General features: G+C 38.7%; 1 protein-coding gene across 1 annotated transcript in view; it reads right to left on the reverse strand.

Annotated features, from left to right (window-relative positions):
• PSMD14 (proteasome 26S subunit, non-ATPase 14) overlaps nt 1–13,894 on the reverse strand; it is a 118,312-nt gene extending 104,418 nt beyond the window's left edge. The window contains exons 1-3 of the mRNA XM_066281273.1: nt 13,715–13,894; nt 5,391–5,482; nt 2,141–2,192 (exon numbers count right to left, since the gene is read on the reverse strand). Of these exons, the coding sequence (XP_066137370.1) occupies nt 2,141–2,188 (48 nt within the window). The 5' untranslated portion in view covers nt 2,189–2,192; nt 5,391–5,482; nt 13,715–13,894. The remainder of the gene's footprint in view (nt 1–2,140; nt 2,193–5,390; nt 5,483–13,714) is intronic.
• Between the last annotated feature and the right edge of the window lie 2,707 nt (nt 13,895–16,601).

Raw genomic sequence — 16,601 nt, forward strand, 5'->3', positions numbered from 1 at the left:
TTCGGCATCAGACACAGATGAGGACAAGCTAATGGATGGGAGTTTTGACAGTGATGAATTGTATGAATTTTATGATGAATAAAACTTGAGTTCAATAACTTTATGCAATACATTTCTTTTCAAATTTTGGGCCCCAAAATTAAGGTGCGTCTTATACATGGGAACATCTTATACATGGGGAAATATGGTATTTATGCATCCATTGGTTGCTTCTTCTTCTTTTTTTTAAGTGAGTGGAGGGGAGATAGTGAGACAAACTCCTGTGTGCGCCTCAATGGGGACCCACCTGGCAACCCTATCTGGAGCCTATGCTGGAGTACCAAGCTAGTTTAAGCACCTGAGGCCTACAGTGGGACTGAGTTATCCTCAGCACCAGAGTCCACACTCATAGCAAGCAGGAGGGGAAGAGAAAGTGGAAGGGGGGGGGGGGGGGAGAAGTAGATGGTCACTTCTCATGTATGCCTTGACCAGGAATCAAACCCAGGACATCCATATATTGGGCCAGCGCTCTATCCACTGAATCACTGAATCACTGGCCAGGGCCCACTGGTTGCTGCTTGTATGTGTCCTTACCGGGGATCGAACCCACAACCTTGGCTTATCTGGACAATGTGGACTCGAGGTCTGATAATATTATGACAAATCAGAGAGGTTATTGAACCAAAACTTAGTTTTCATTTAATACAAAGGTTTGCAGTGGTCACTGAGATATAATATAGCTCAACTTGTGATGAGTAACACCATTATTTCATACCCAGCAATGTCCCAACCTGGAATCCAGCATGGATATATAATTTATTGCATCTAATGTATAAGAAAAGTTATTCAGGTATTTAAATTTGATGCAACTACCCTTAACAATTCCACCAAGGACACATCCTTACCTACAATTTGCAGTAAATTTGCAGCACCTGCACACAATCTCAGCTTATTTCTGACACTTTCATGCCTTAACATTGTTACTGTTAATTTTGGAATAAGTGAGGAAAATTCTAGAAGCTATCTAGAATGTTACAAAAGTACAGAAGCAGCTTAAGAAGGGTGAACTTCAGAGATGCTTAGGGCTTTTAAGAGAATAGAGTATATCTTACAAAACTGAAGAATCATAAAGAAATAGGCTGACAGTAGAGAACCATGGGAGTATTTAAAACTAACAAAAGTGAAAAATAAACTGAAGTTATGCAAGGATGCAATACAGAATCACAAGGTAATTTCAGCTTTCTAAAAACTTTATTAGCCATAAACCACGATAAATCCAATCAAAGAATTAAATTTCAAACAAAACTTCTTATAAAACATAGACTACTTTGAATGAAGGAAGATAAAGTCACTGATAGTGATATACAAATGAGGTGAAGTTGGTAACTAAAAGGGTTCTTAAGGTAGATTATAAAAATAGTCCCAAAATTTGGTAATAAAAAATCCATTATACTGAAGAAAGAAATAATACATAGTCATCTCTCTTGTTAACAGAGGAATGAAAAGATAATTAGTACTGAACTCAAAAGAGGCAGAAAATTTTTCTTTAATTAAAAGCAGATAGAAAAACCTGAGATAGAAATCTATTTAGTCATCTACCCAACAGCATGAAACAAGATAAATGACATTAAAACAACTGAAAATGCATTTAATTTTAATAAGAATATTAAAAAACATGTGCCAATTTTTTAAAAAAAGATATATTATTTATTCAATCATCCATTTATCATAATTACTAACAAATTTATCAGTTTTAAGATCATATATACATTCTATTGGTCAGTTTTCTGGATTTTACCAAGGGCATGCATGTATACTTTTTCATGTGTTACTTCTGAAATCTATGCATTGCAAACCTCCAAATAAAATATTTTGAGTTCCTTTTTTACTAAAAGGTAAATTTGATAATCTCATATATTCAAAAATTTGAAATCAAAGCAAATAGAGAAAATTCTTATTCCAAGGCAAAACTTAAATTAAGATAATAGAAAATATTCTCCACATGTTATTTAGTGTTGAAGTACAGCAACCAGCAATAAGGTAAGCTTCTTCCCATAAAGTTATGCATAAGGTGATTTTCTTGAGTGATTTTTTTCTTTGGGTAACTAGAAAAAGGCTTACAGTTTATACACAAAGAAATACTGAGAGTCTACATACGAACCTGGCCCAGTCCAGGCATACCTCCTCCAAGTCTAAGAAGTCTGTCCATATTTCTAGAAAACAAAAACAAAGAAAAACGTTTCTAAGCACAAAAGTATTTACTAAATTCTTATCTATATAATTCACCTTCAGTCATTCAGTATGTCAAAAATATTGGTGGTAATTACAACACAACATCAGACTTCCTGTTAATTAACACTACATATTAATTCAAGAAGCTGTCTTCCATGCTAATTAACAGAGCTTATTTTACTGCTTTGGTTTTGGGTTATCCCCAGTTTTAAAGACAAGAATCTTAGCATAATTTCAAAACTTTGCTATCAAGTTAATTATATTTTCTTATTATTAGCTAATAAAGTACCTGAATGAGGAAAAAGGGCCTGAAATGCTTATCATATGTATGATTGAATTTCCTTCAATTTGTCCAGAGTGTACAAATAAAAATCCTCACTTTTAAATTAAATTTTAACATCCTCATTAGTAAGTTCTGTGCTAATTAACTTACATCTTGTCAGTTATCATCAAAACTACACGTGAAAGACATTGTGAGCAGATTATGGATCTCTGAATTAGCATCAAAGGCTTTTAAAAAATGAACTCATTATATTAAAAGAAATATTAAGAGTAAACATTAAATGCATTAAGATAGTGTTTTAGAACCTACAAAGATGTTTTGTTTTATTTCGTATATTGTGGAGATATGTACTTTTGTGCTAAGGAAATCCAGCTGCTGCTCTCAATTATAATCTTAGAGTTAATCAATACAGAGGATTAACTTTGAAATATCAGTCTGACTTGTTCCTATGTCTGAATAACTACAGAATACATTTTTTTTAAATTGCCTTTTATTTATTCTTTTAAGATTTTATTTACTCATTTTTAGAGAGGAGAGAGAGAGAAAGAAGGGGGGAAGAGCAGGAAGCATCAATTCCCATATGTGTCTTGACCAGGCAGCCCAGGGTTTTGAACCTGTGACCTCCATGTGCCAGGATGACATTTTATCCACTGCGCTACCACAGGCTAGGCCTGAATATATTCTTTTTTTTTTTTTTTTTTTTTGCATTTTTCTGAAGCTGGAAACAGGGAGGCAGTCAGACAGACTCCCACATGCGCCCGACCGGGATCCACCCGGCACGCCCACCAGGGGGCGATGCTCTGCCCATCCGAGGCGTCACTCTGTCGCGACCAGAGCCACTCGAGTGCCTGGGGCAGAGGCCAAGGAGCCATCCCCAGCGCCCGGGCCATCTTTTTGCTCCAATGGAGCCTCGGCTGCGGTAGGGGAAGAGAGACAGAGAGGAAGGAGAGGGGGAGGAGTGGAGAAGCAGATGGGCGCCTCTCCTGTGTGCCCTGGCTGGGAATCGAACCCGGCACTTCCACATGCCAGGCCGACGCTCTACCACTGAGCCAACCGGCCAGGGCCAGAATATATTCTTATAAGCCTGAAAACTTCACCAAAAAAAATTAGGAGGAAAAAAATAGCAAGGGTACTACTATGGCTTCAAATACACAAAAAGGAAACTCAATGATATCATATATATACGTATGACCATTACTTTACTAACTAATCATTTTTGTTGAATCAGGCTAAAAATTTAATCCTAAGAATATTTAACACTGCAACTTTATTCAAGTCCACATATAGGAGCGTACACAAATGATACGGCCATGGAATTTTCACAAAGTGAATAAAACCCCATAACCACCACCAGGATGAAGGAACAGAACATTAACACCCAGAAACAATTCTTATGCCCCCTTCCCGGCCTCTACCTCCCCACAAAAGTAGAATTCCAACCTCTAACATCATAGATTAGTTTTGCTATTTTTAAATTTTATATAAATGAAATCATATATTTTTGTATCTGGCTTTGACTCCACAAGTTAGTGAGATTTACAATAAACTCATTATAACAAATAAAAAGACAGGCCCTGGCCGGTTGGCTCAGTTGACAGAGCATCGGCCTGGCATATGAACATCCCAAGTTCTATTCCCAGTCAGGGCACACAAAAGAAGCGACCAAATGCTTCTCTCCCTCTTCCCTTCCCGGGGTGCTGAGGATAACTGGGTTGGTCCCAGAGGGTCAGCCTCAAGCCCTAAAAATAGCATACTGGTCCTGAGGGAGTTGCTGAGTGAATCCTGGGCGTCTATCTCACTATCACCCCACCTCTCACTTAAAAAAAAAAAAAGATGAAAAGACACATACAGCCCAAATTTCTGCTTTACAATCTGTTGGGAAAACAGCTGTGTTAGGCTTGCTCACTTTGCCTGACTAGTGCATGAGCACGTGGCAGTGTCATGTGTTATAGGGCAGATGGCGGATTTTGGGTTGCCTGCCCACCACTGTGAGGGGCAGATTTTTGCTGTTTGTTCGCTTGCTGTCATGAGGAGAGGTTTTCCCTACCAGTATGCTCATCTACCATTGCATATCTCTATTAAATGGGAATGGCCAATGCTTTCCAGCTCCGCAGTTTCTCTACTATCTGCCCAAATCCACTATAAAGCTGCCTGGCCTTGGCCACCAGCCTTATACAACCTTAAATCATACTCCCAAAAGCAACATTTACAAATAAAATCTCCACCATCAAATTCTCATTAAAATTCTTCAACTCAAATATGGCATTCAGTACATAGCACTTTTTAAAGGTGTAGGCAGGTGGGAAAAAAAGAAACCTGTATATTTTAAAATATTAAAGAAATTTCTCTAGAATACATAACAAGCTCGCAAATTTAAAAACAAATGGAAACCCTAACAACGTAAGTATACTGTAGATATTATATATATTCCAGGCCAAAGTCAATTCCTAGCTGTGTTGTTTATCTAGTCCCCCCGCGTTGTTTCTGAGGACGTCACAGACTCCAGATGCTGTGAATACACATGAGTGATGTGGGAAGCAGAGGGAAAGAAGAGCTGGCAGGTCAGGTTTGTGTTTGTAGCAAAATTAGATGTCTCAGCAAAAGGAAAAATATGTAACAAATTAAAACATTTAGGGTAAGGTAACCAGACCTAGTAAAAATACTAACATTTGGAAATGAAATGTATTGATAAATGTTCTGAATTACACTACTTTTTATAAGTTTATAGAAAGCACAGAAAACCAAAAACGTTAGTTATCCAAATGACTTTCATGAGCTCTTAAATAAGGTTACTTGATTTATAATTTGATATATGTTAAAAATAATATATTTTCATAACATCCTTATACTATATCCTGTAAGAATAGGCAAAAGTAAAACACATTCTCATTCTCACCTGGTCAGTAACTACAACTCCTGTGGTGACAAGTTTCAGCTTTTGCTAATAATGGCAGGTATGATTTTTTCAAAGAATATTTTTTCTTTCTCCTAAAAAAAAAGAAAGGAAAAAAAAAGTAAATAAAATAAGATATAATTATGGTGAGAACTAAAAAGGAGACTATAACAAGAGCTTTACAAGAAGCAAAATTCCTAAAAACAAAATAGAAATCAAAATTGATTTTTTATTATCATTCTCAGAGGTTATAGAATAGAACAGCAACATGGGGCACTATAGAACTTAGTGACTAGTACTGTTTAAAATGTTTTGTCACTAAATCTTTCTTTTCTTTTCTTTGGTGACAGAGACAGAAAAAGACACAGATAGGGACAGACAGGAAGGGAGAGAGATGAGAAGCATCAATTCTTCCTTGCGGCTCCTTAGTTGTTCATTGATTGCTTTCTCATATGTGCCTTGATGGGAAAGGGGGGGCTACAGCAAAGTGAGTGACACCTTGCTCAAGCCAGCGACCTTGAGCTCAAGCCAGAGACCCTGGGCTTCAAGACAGCAACCATGGGGCAAGTCTATGATCCCACACTCAAGCTAGTGACCTCAAGCCAGCAACCTCAGGGTTTCAAACCTGGATCCTCTGTGCCCCAGTCCAATGCTCTATCCACTGCGCCACCACCTGGTCAGGCAGTTTTTTCTTTTCTTGAGCAGTTTTAATTATATGTAAAAATTGACATTTCATAATTTTTAAGTCTTTCTAGAGTTGTTTCAATGAACAGAAAGAAAATTTATTTATATTTTTAAATAGAACAAAATTCATTCAATTGTGCCAGGTCCATTGCAACATTATTACAAGTTTATGAAACCATTTTGATATTATTTGTCCTATATCTTGAAATTTGCTATTTCATTATCCTAGAAATTAGCCCATCATTTCTTAATCCACTATTCCAACTATGCCAAAAATGATTAAAATAACAAAACAAAAAAAAAGAAAGAAGAAGAATAATCATTCAAAATGAAGCAATTGCAAAATACATTATGGCTGCTGTATCATCTTTTAGTTTTTATTGTGCTTCCCAAAGCTCTGCTTTATCTTTCAAAAAGATATGAAAAACTAGAGACATTACCTTGGTAGTCTTTTTTTTAGCCTTCATTGACAACCCTTAAGAATTCAGAATTTTCCATATTCCACCCAAAATGGCAAAGAGAGAATTGACAGAGAAAAAGTTTCACAATTATTGGTGAGCAAATCACAAGATGACTGTAAAGAAAGAAGTAACAGTACTCTATTCTCTAATAATAGCAATAAAATGGATGGTACACGCCAGGATTTGGGAGGTACTAATGCCATGTAGAAAGAATTTTTTTTTTTGTTGTAGAGAATTGTCTTATATATCATGTTTAGTAGCATTCCTGGCCTCTACCCACTAGATGCCAATAGCACATACTCAGCAGTGATAATAAAAAATTCTTCCAGACGTTGTCAAATGTCCTCTGAAAGGGCAAAATCAGTCACAGTTAAGAACCACTGATATAGCCTGACCAGGTGGTGGAACAGTAGCCTGGGATGCAGAGGATCCAGGTTCAGAATTCCGAGGTCACTGGCTTGACCACAGGCTCATCTGGCTTGAACACGTTGTCCCTGGCTTGAGTAAGGAGTTACTGGCTCCCTTGGAGCCCCCTAGTCAAGGCACATATGAGAAAGCAATCAATGAACTAAGGTACCAAAACAAAGAACTGATGCTTCTCATCTCTCTCCCTTCCTGCCTGTCTCTCTCTCACTCTCTCTTGCCAAAAAAACAAAAAAACCACTGAGGCCCTGGCCGGTTGGCTCAGCAGAAGAGCGTCTGCCCCGCATGTGGAAGCCCTGAGTTCGATTCTGTTCTCGGCCAGGGCACACAGGAGAAGTGCCCATCTGCTTCTCCACCCCTCCCCTTCTCCTTCCTCTCTCTCTCTCTTTCTTCCTCTCCCGTAGCCAAGGCTCCATGGGAGCAAAGTTGGCCAGGGTGCTGAGGTTGGCTCCATGGCCTCTGCCTCAGGCGCTAGAATGGCTCTGATTGTGGCAGAGCAATGCCCCCTGGTGGGCATGCTGGGGGGGGGGAGGGAGGAAGAAAGGTGAAGGGGGAGGGGGGAGGGGTAAGGGGGAGGGAGGAGGGGGGAGGGGAGAGGGGGGTCCCCTGCCAGCACGGGGCGCATGCGGGAGTCTGTTTGCCTCCCCTCTGCTTCTCACTTTGGAAAAATACAAAAACAAACAAAAAACCACTGATATAAACAAAATCTCAGATTAAGCATCTTCAGATGACAATATCCTAGACTCATTTTTTCTTAAATTTGAGAACCAAGGAATGCTGTAAACAGTTCAACAGCTCTTCAAAAAGCTCAATATAGAAAAACCATATGACCCATCTATTCCACCCCTTAGATATATACCCAAAAGACATGAAAACAGATGTTTAAAACAAGTACGTGTACATGCACATTTATAGCATCACTAGCCACAAATGTCAGTGGAAAACAGCCCAAATGTCAACCGAAGGAAAAAAACAGTACTGTATATATACACAAACAATGGAACCAATGGAATATTATTCAGCTACAAAGAGGAACAAAGTACTGATACACATTACAATGTTGATGAACATCAAAACATGCTATGTGATAAAGTCATGCACAAAAGGTCACATGTTGTACGATTCCATTTATCCAAAATATATAAATCCAGAGAGACATATGGAGATTGGTGATTGCCAGGGGTTGGGTGGAGGGAGTAAAATGGAGAAACTGCTGAACAGGTTTAAAGTAACAAATTTTACTACAGAATGATGGAAACGCCCTGGAACTAGACAGAGGTGTTAGTTGTACAGCACTGTGAATGTAATAAATGACACTGAACTAACTATTCACTTAAAATGGTTAATTTTGTTATATAAACTTCACCTCAATAAATTATTTCTTAAAAGGACTAGTGAACAAACAATATATCTAAGACCAAAAAAGAAATATGCCAGTCTCATCCTGTTAGGTATTCAATAAGAAGGACTTCATCACACACTATTTTATAAGACCTATTTTGTTAAAAAAGCATGTAACATTTTTTTATCTTTTATGATGTTGATATAGTTCATACATAAACAAATGCTGAAGTGTAACTCAAAGGTAATTAAAAGGAAAGAGATAATGTAGAAATGGGAAAAGAAATCACTGGAGAAACTCTAACTGGTGTTTATGAATCTAAAAATAAAAATGTTTTGCAAGCAAAAATGATGGTCATCCTCTCTTCAACAAAATTATGAACTGTTAATGTTTTCAAAAGTATTATAGTTGCCTGACCTGTGGTGGCACAGTGGACAAAGTGTCGACCTGGAACACTGAGGTCACCGGTTCAAAACCCCAGGCTTGCCCAGTCAAGGCACATGGAGGAAGCAACTACTGCAAGTTGATGCTTCCCACTTCTCCCCTTCCTTCTCTCTCCTCTGTCTCTTCTCTCTCTAAAAATCAATTTAAAAAATTGAAAAACTATAAAGTATTGTAACTGGGAAGCTGAAAAAGTTCTGGAGATGGATGGTGGTGATGGGTGCACAACAAAGTGAATGTACTTAATGCCACTAAACTGTACACCTAAACACAATTAAAATGGTAAATTTTAGATTATGTATATTTTAACACACAAACCAAGTATTGCAAGTACAAGAAGAACCAGAAGAAATAATAACCTAGAGCCTATTTAGAGATGTATTTAAAATGTGAAACTGATCTTTACAAAATGGACATGGGCCAGGTTCATGCATGACAGATAGGGGATGAGCAGTTAATTACATTCAAAGATACATGTCCATTTTAGGTACATGTACCTTCAAAACCAGAAAAATACAGAATAAAATTTTATATTTTCTATGTTTAAACTTAACATTTCTAACACTGTTGTTTTTTACTATCTCTTTATTATTACTTTTGTACATTATTTGTAAAATGACTTAAGGATGTAAAAACTTTTAAAAGGCCCACTGGATCCAGATGGTAGATGGAGATGAATATTTTTCTTGATATATGAAGGTTAAGAGCTATCACTCTGTACTCAAAGTGCCAGGATTCAAATTCTTGGCTCTAATACTTATAAGGTCTGTGTCCTTGGGCCAGTCACATCACTCAGCCTTAGTTTTCCTATCTGCAAAATGAGGATGATAGCTTCCATCTCATAGGGTCGTTCTGAAGATTAAAAAAGATAATAGATGCCTGACCAGGCGGTGGCGCAGTGGATAGAGCGTCGGACTGGGATGCAGAAGACCCAGGTTCGAGACCCCGAGGTCGCCAGCTTGAGTGTGGGTTCATCTGGTTTGAGCAAAAGCCCACCAGCTTGAACCCAAGGTCGCTGGCCCCAGCAAGGTGGTCTGCTGAAGGCCCATGGTCAAGGCATGTATGAGAAAGCAATCAATAAACAACTAAGGTGTTGCAACGCTCAATGAAAAACTAATGATTGATGCTTCTCATCTCTCTCTGTTCCTGTCTGTCTGTCCCTGTCTATCCCTCTCTCTGACTCACTCTCTGTCTCTCTAAAAAATAAATAAAAAACAACAAAAACAACTAATTCCTTTAAAAAAAAAAAAAAGATAACATATGCCTGACCCGGGGTGGGGCAGTGGCGAGAGCATCAACCCACAATGCTGAGGTTCCCCGTTCGAAACCCTAAGGTCACTGGCTTGAGGATGGGCTCCATTGCTTGAGCGCGGGTCACTAGCTCAGTTTGAGTCCCCCAGTCAAGGCAAATACAAGAAGTAACCAATGAACAACTAAAGTGACTAAAGGGAAGCAACTACGAGTTGATGCTTCTCACTCTCTCCTCTCTCTTTCTCTTTCTTTTCCCCTTTCTCTCTCTCTAAACAATCAATTAATAAACAAGGTAATTTCCACATCTTAAAAAAAAGACAACAGACATAAACAATATTTAACACAGGTTTGGTGCACAGTAAGTAAACAATGAATGCTAGTTGCTGTCATCAGCACTACTATCCTATGAGCAGAGCTATAGTTCATCTAACAGATTCTTCTTCCCACAAAGCTTGCCACTTAGGGAGTTTCAAAACATGGCGTATTTCACAGTACTGTACTACATGAATCACAATGGAGAGAAGAGACTTGCATTTTGTAGAATTTTGCAAAAGGATTCATAAAATTAAAGTGTTACCCTATAAAAGAGAATATTTACAATTCTTAGAAATAGAAGCAATACAAAAGATCTATGGATCTAATCCAAGTTTTTAAGCCTATTGAAAAATGGCAGATTCAAGAGGTCATTCATGATATGATTGACTAAAAACATTATCAGATAAAATGAATAAAGTGTTTATATGTAATATGCCATACATACAGTAATGTATTCTAATTGGTAAAACCAGTACAAGTTATCATTCCTTTCAAAAGGTTAATAATTTTCCATTTTTTCATCTCCTCGGTTATCTGATTAGAACCTGGTATCATTAGATCATGTTCACGTTGTAATTAAAATGCATCAATCTCAAACATTTATAGAAAATTTATGAAATCATGAATAACCTTAAAAAACAGATCCTTCAAAATTATCTTAATCTGGATTGACAATGTGATTTTAACTTTTCAAGCTTTTCACAAGAAACACTAGTATCCCAATAATTCATAAAATTCAAACAAAATCATGAAGCCCTTAGCTGTTTGGGTTTACCATTATGTTTCTTATTTTCCCTTTTTACTCCCCAAGCCATGCTGCAGTTAAATACTATTTCTTAGACTGCTGCTGAAGCCTTTTAAAACTACCCCACATTTGTGATCTCACTGTATTTCTAATTCCTCTACTCTCTGATTTGTGGAAAGTAATTAGGAACTTATTTCACATTCTTAAAGGCTTTCTTTAGTGGAAGAAATACAAAGAGTCAACATTAAACTTAATTATATAAACAGCATTTTGAAAGCAAGCTTTTCCCCCAGCTCAGAATAGTGAGGACAGAATTATCGTAAGTATCTCTTGAGGTGCCTCCTAATTACAGCATTTAAGTAAAATAGTTATTACTCCCATGTGTATAAGGTAATATAAAAATAGAGCCAGTAAGAAACTTAGTGGCTTGCACTGAAACAATTTACAACCTACCTGGGGAGGCATGATATAAACGGAAAGGAAGGCAGAGTGGAGTTTGAAAGGCTCTGGAGCCAATTTGAATCCTGGTTTCAACATATCCTCAGTATAGGAACTGCAATAAGATACCTTCTTCTAGACGCTAAATCTCATCTATAAAACGGGGCAATACCTACCCTGCAGTCTATTTCAAGAATAAATATAAAGCAGGCCCTGGCCAGTTGGTTCAGTGGTGGAGCATCGGCCTGGCATGCAGGGGTCCCGGGTTCGATTCCCGGTAGGGCACACAGGAGAAGCGCCCATCTGCTTCTCCACACCTCCCCCTCTCCTTCCTCTCTGTCTCTCTCTTCCCCTCCTGCAGCCAAGGCTCCACTGGAACAAAGTTTGCCCGGGCACTGAGGATGGCTCTGTGGCCTCTGCCTCAAGTGTTAGAATGGCTCTGGTCGCAACAGAGCAACGCCCCAGATGGGCAGAGCATTGCCCCCTGGTGGGCATGCGGGGTGGATCCGGGTCGGGCACATGCGGGAGTCTGACTGCCTCCCCGTTTCCAACTTCAGAAAAATACAAAAAATACAAAAAAAAAAAAAAAAAAAGAAATATAAAACACTTAATATAATATCTGGAACATTCACAGGTATTCAATAACTGTTGTTATTATTACTATTATCTTAGAGCAGGAAGAGATTATTGAACCCATGAAAATATCACAAAACAGAATATGAATGTCAAATGAGTACAAGAAACAGGGTATATGACAAGTTCATGAGTAAGAAATCACATGATATTCAAGTAAGGCTTTCATAAGTGGACACTGATTTATGAAATGAACATTGATTTTTATTGAAATGGAAAAAAATAAAGTAAAAGTACAATTGCTTCTTGTTATTGATTTGCAAACATGGGCCCTGAACTGAGATACTAAACCTGGGTTTGCATGACAAGTATAAAAATAGAATAAACTCATGTCAGAGACGTTAAAATCTAGCTTTTCAATTAAAACAATATATTATTTTCTAAGCACCTATGGGGGTTCAACAGGTGAGGCTTCATTGAAAAATCATGACTTCAAAATTTTCTTCACATGGCCTGATGTAATTTTTGTTTGGGGACAAATTTAAGACAATATTCAGGCTTTCCATTAAGTACCTCTTCACCAACCACATTGTAACTAGTTAATTCTGAGTTACTACATGTCAACCTCTTTAAATGCACAAAACCCATAAAATTTGTTTGAACTATATACATTAAATTTTGAAGATTGGTAGGCTTACATGATAGGGCAAGAAAATCACCAGTATGTTAGCCATCTCCACTAAATTTGTATTCAGTTCTTTTTTATTTCAACATTAGCAGTGACTGCCTTATTACTTTATTCAGAACATTAAGTCAGAAGCACTAAAAACATACTTTGTGAGCAGTGAAAAAAATTATTTTCACCCTAGAACTAAATTTCTATACCACTTTTTAAAGCCCCATTCTTGTATCTCCCATGAAACGTTTACCAACGTTTGGTACCATTTTAATTTAATGACTTTTTCATTTGATCATCAGATTTACATTCCGACTCTAAAAGTTTACATTTTTCATCTTTCGACTGAAACTAAGTAACGTCCCCGGTAAAATTGAGAGGTAACACACTAGCAGATTTCCACTTTACTGAAAACGGGAGGTGAAACGAATTCAGTACCAACTCCTCAGTCAGGACACACTGGAAGTGCATTGCAGGAATACCACTTTGTTTTGAAGAGTTTCCAGGTGAAGAACCAGTGAATACGAGGTTCTCGTTTGTTTTTTGAAAACCTAACACTAAGAGTCAAGGCCTATGGGGAAAGGCAAGTGATACAGCAAACATGCATTCAATTACAAACTTAATTATATTCTCTGTCCCTTGTTTCCTGTCCGACTTGAAGATTTTCGAAACAGGACTATCAATAGAGCACAACTCGAGGCCATAAATAAGGGTTCTCCCTAAATAGGAAAGACGGGGTCCCAGGATGTGAATGCAGCGAAGCAGGAACGCCTGGTAGAAGGAGATTACATCCAGATCCAACACTGCCAGAGGCCCGGGGAGCCCGCGAGGAAAACGGAGGAGCGCGGGCCCTTCCGGCGGGGCCCGGGCCTCCAGTGCCCACTCGGCTGGGCAACGTGACTCAGGAAAGCACCGGGCTGGCTGCGGCCTAGTGCACCTGCCTCCGCCGACCTCTGGGACCCGACTTTCCCGTCTTACCTGAAGGCGGGTGTGGGTCCGCGGTGTAGACCCTGGTCTTCCAGCTGCGGTGTTGCGGCCGTGGAAACAGCACGGAGTCTGGCTCCGCGGGGCTCTGGCTCCGCGAACTGGCGATGAATCAGCCCGATTCCATTCAAAAGAGTCGCCTGGGCGTCGCGAAGCACTTCCGGGTTCACTGCTCTGCTTCGGCTTCCGTTCCTCCGAAGGCCAATTGGAGACGACTCCGGAGTAGGAGTCGGGCGGACGTCCCAAGAGGAGTCCCGCCGCCGGACGGCTCCCACGCTCCTGCGGGCTGGGCTGGGAGGGCGCCGAAAGGGAGGCGGTCAGCTCTCGCTCCCGCAACACCTTCTGTGTCTCTTCTCCCCGCAACCCTCAGCGTTCCACATGTGGGACGCCGGCCTACCGAACCCAGGACGTGAGACTAGGAAATACAACTGCAGGATTGCAGAAACCCGTTCGCTCTGATGTTCATCGTGGTCCTACTCGGGTAAACTAACGAGTTTACTTGGTCATCTGAGAAGCAAAAGAGAAACAGGAGCGATGTCCAAAGAAGGGAAATCGGTCGAATGGTTTCTCCGTAGTGCGATCTACCCACCTTCTTGTCTTGACCGCTTTGCAAGGATTGGATTTCAAGGGAAACCAACGTTTACCAAATGTTTTTTGAAGCTCAGCTTAATTTACAGGTTTTAAAGAATCATTTACTCATGTTTCCTCCTGTAATTTACATTAACTACGTTTTATCTATTCTCTGCCCTGTGCTGGGTTTCCAGAGAGCAAAACCACCCAAGAAGGGACCATTGAAAGTTTACACTTAGGTACAGGCTCTGTTTAAGGCAGCATGTTTACCAAGTCCCACTCACTTTGTCAAACATACTGCAAATAATAAGCACCATTGCTCCATCCATATTAAAGTATTTGGCTGGAGAAAGAGATGTCTATAAGGACTTTTTTTTTTTTTTTTTTGAATTAAAAAAATTTATTTATTTATTTATTTTTTGTTTTTTTTATTATTTATTTATTTATTTTTAATGGGGTGACATCAGTAAATCAAGATACATATATTCAAAGGTAATATGTCCAGGTTATCTTAAAGTTCAATTATGTTGCATACCCATCACCCAAAGTCAGATTGTCCTGTCACCCTCTATCTAGTTCTCTTTGTGCCCCTCCCCCTCCCTATAAGGACTTTTTAAAACTCTGACATATTCGTGGGAATCTAGAAGGAAATATATATGCTAAGGGTTGTGTGCATGCTTAAGGCCATGTGACTACTCAGGAAAGACCTGAGAAGGCCTTAAGCTTTCTCTCCTGGCTGACCTTGAATCTCTATACAAGTAAGAAGTCAAGAAGACTAAGGTAGAGTTGCAAATTTCCTGAGTGTGGAAGTATGCTAGACCACACATACTAAGACCCTCGGCAAAGAGCGGGAGACTTTTTAGTTGAATATGTTAAGGAAATCTCTGCCCAGTCATCAGATGATCATTAAGCTATCTAAGCAAAGACTTCAGTGCTCACACACACACACACAGAACACAAAATTTAAGTAATGAATTCAGGAAAGTCATTAAAGCAACAACTACTAGAACAAACAAGCAACAAAAGTCATGGGGAGAGAGTAAAATCTGATTTCCTGAGTTGCCATATTTTATTACTCGAAATGTCTAGTTTTCAAAATAAAAAACTTTTAAAGGTATGATACAAAAAAATAAGAATATAATGCCCATACTCAGAAGTAAAAGCCATAAGTAGAAACTATCTTTGAAGAAACTCATACATTAAATTTACTAGATAAAGACATTCAGATATTTTAAATATGTTCACAAAGCTAAAGGAAACCATGTCTAAAAAACTAGAGAAATACAAGAAGTGTGCTTCACCAAATAAATAATATCAATAAAATTTTAATATAAAAATATTTAATATAAAAATTCTGGAATTGAAAGGTATAATAACCGAAATAAAAACTTCATTAAAAGGGCTGTTGAACAGACATTTCATCAGATGGAAGAAAGAATTTGCAAATTTAGATATAGGTTAGTTGTATTGTCCTTCGCTTTATTGCACATTGCAGATATTTTTTTCCAAATTGAATGATTGTGGTAATCATATGTTGATTAAGTCTATCAGTATCATTTTAGCATTTGCTCATTTAATTCTCTGTGTCACACTTTGGAAATCCTCACAATATTTCAAACTTTCATTATTATTGTATTTGTTACGGCAATTTATAATCAGTGATCTTTGATGTTACTGTTGTTATTGTTTTGGGGCACCATGAACATTTACATATCTACATTAACAGGAGTTTGGAAGTTAATTCCAACCCTTACAAATGACTTTGAGGGGTTTAAGACATCAGTGGAAGAAGTAACTGCAGAGGTGGTGAAGATAGCAAGAGAACTAGAATTAGAAGTGAAGCCATAGATGTGACTGAATTGCTGAAATTTCATGATAAAACTTTAATGGATGAAGCAACTCTTCAGTTGCATCTTAGGGATGAACAAAGAAAGTGGTTTCTTTAGATGGAATCTACTCCTGGTGAAGATACTATAAAGACTGTTGAAATAGGCCCTGGCTGGTTGGCTCAGCAGAGAGAGCGTCAGCCCGGCATGCAGATGTCCTGGGTTCAATCCACAGTTCAGGCACACATGAGAAGTGACCGTTTGCCTCTCTCCCTCTCTTCTCCCTCTTACCCTCTTGCAGCCAGTGGCTCGATTGGTTCGAGCGTTGGCCCCAGATGCTGAGGATAGCTTGGTTGATCCAGGCATTGGCCCCATATGGGGGGTGTCAGGTGGGTCCCAGTTGGGGCACATGTGCAAATCTGTCCTATCTCCCCTCCTCTCACCTCAAAAAAAAAAAGACTGTCAAAATGACAACAAAAAAAAGA

Source organism: Saccopteryx bilineata, chromosome 5 (genome assembly GCF_036850765.1).
Source record: "Saccopteryx bilineata isolate mSacBil1 chromosome 5, mSacBil1_pri_phased_curated, whole genome shotgun sequence".
Classification (NCBI taxonomy): Eukaryota; Metazoa; Chordata; class Mammalia; order Chiroptera; family Emballonuridae; genus Saccopteryx; species Saccopteryx bilineata.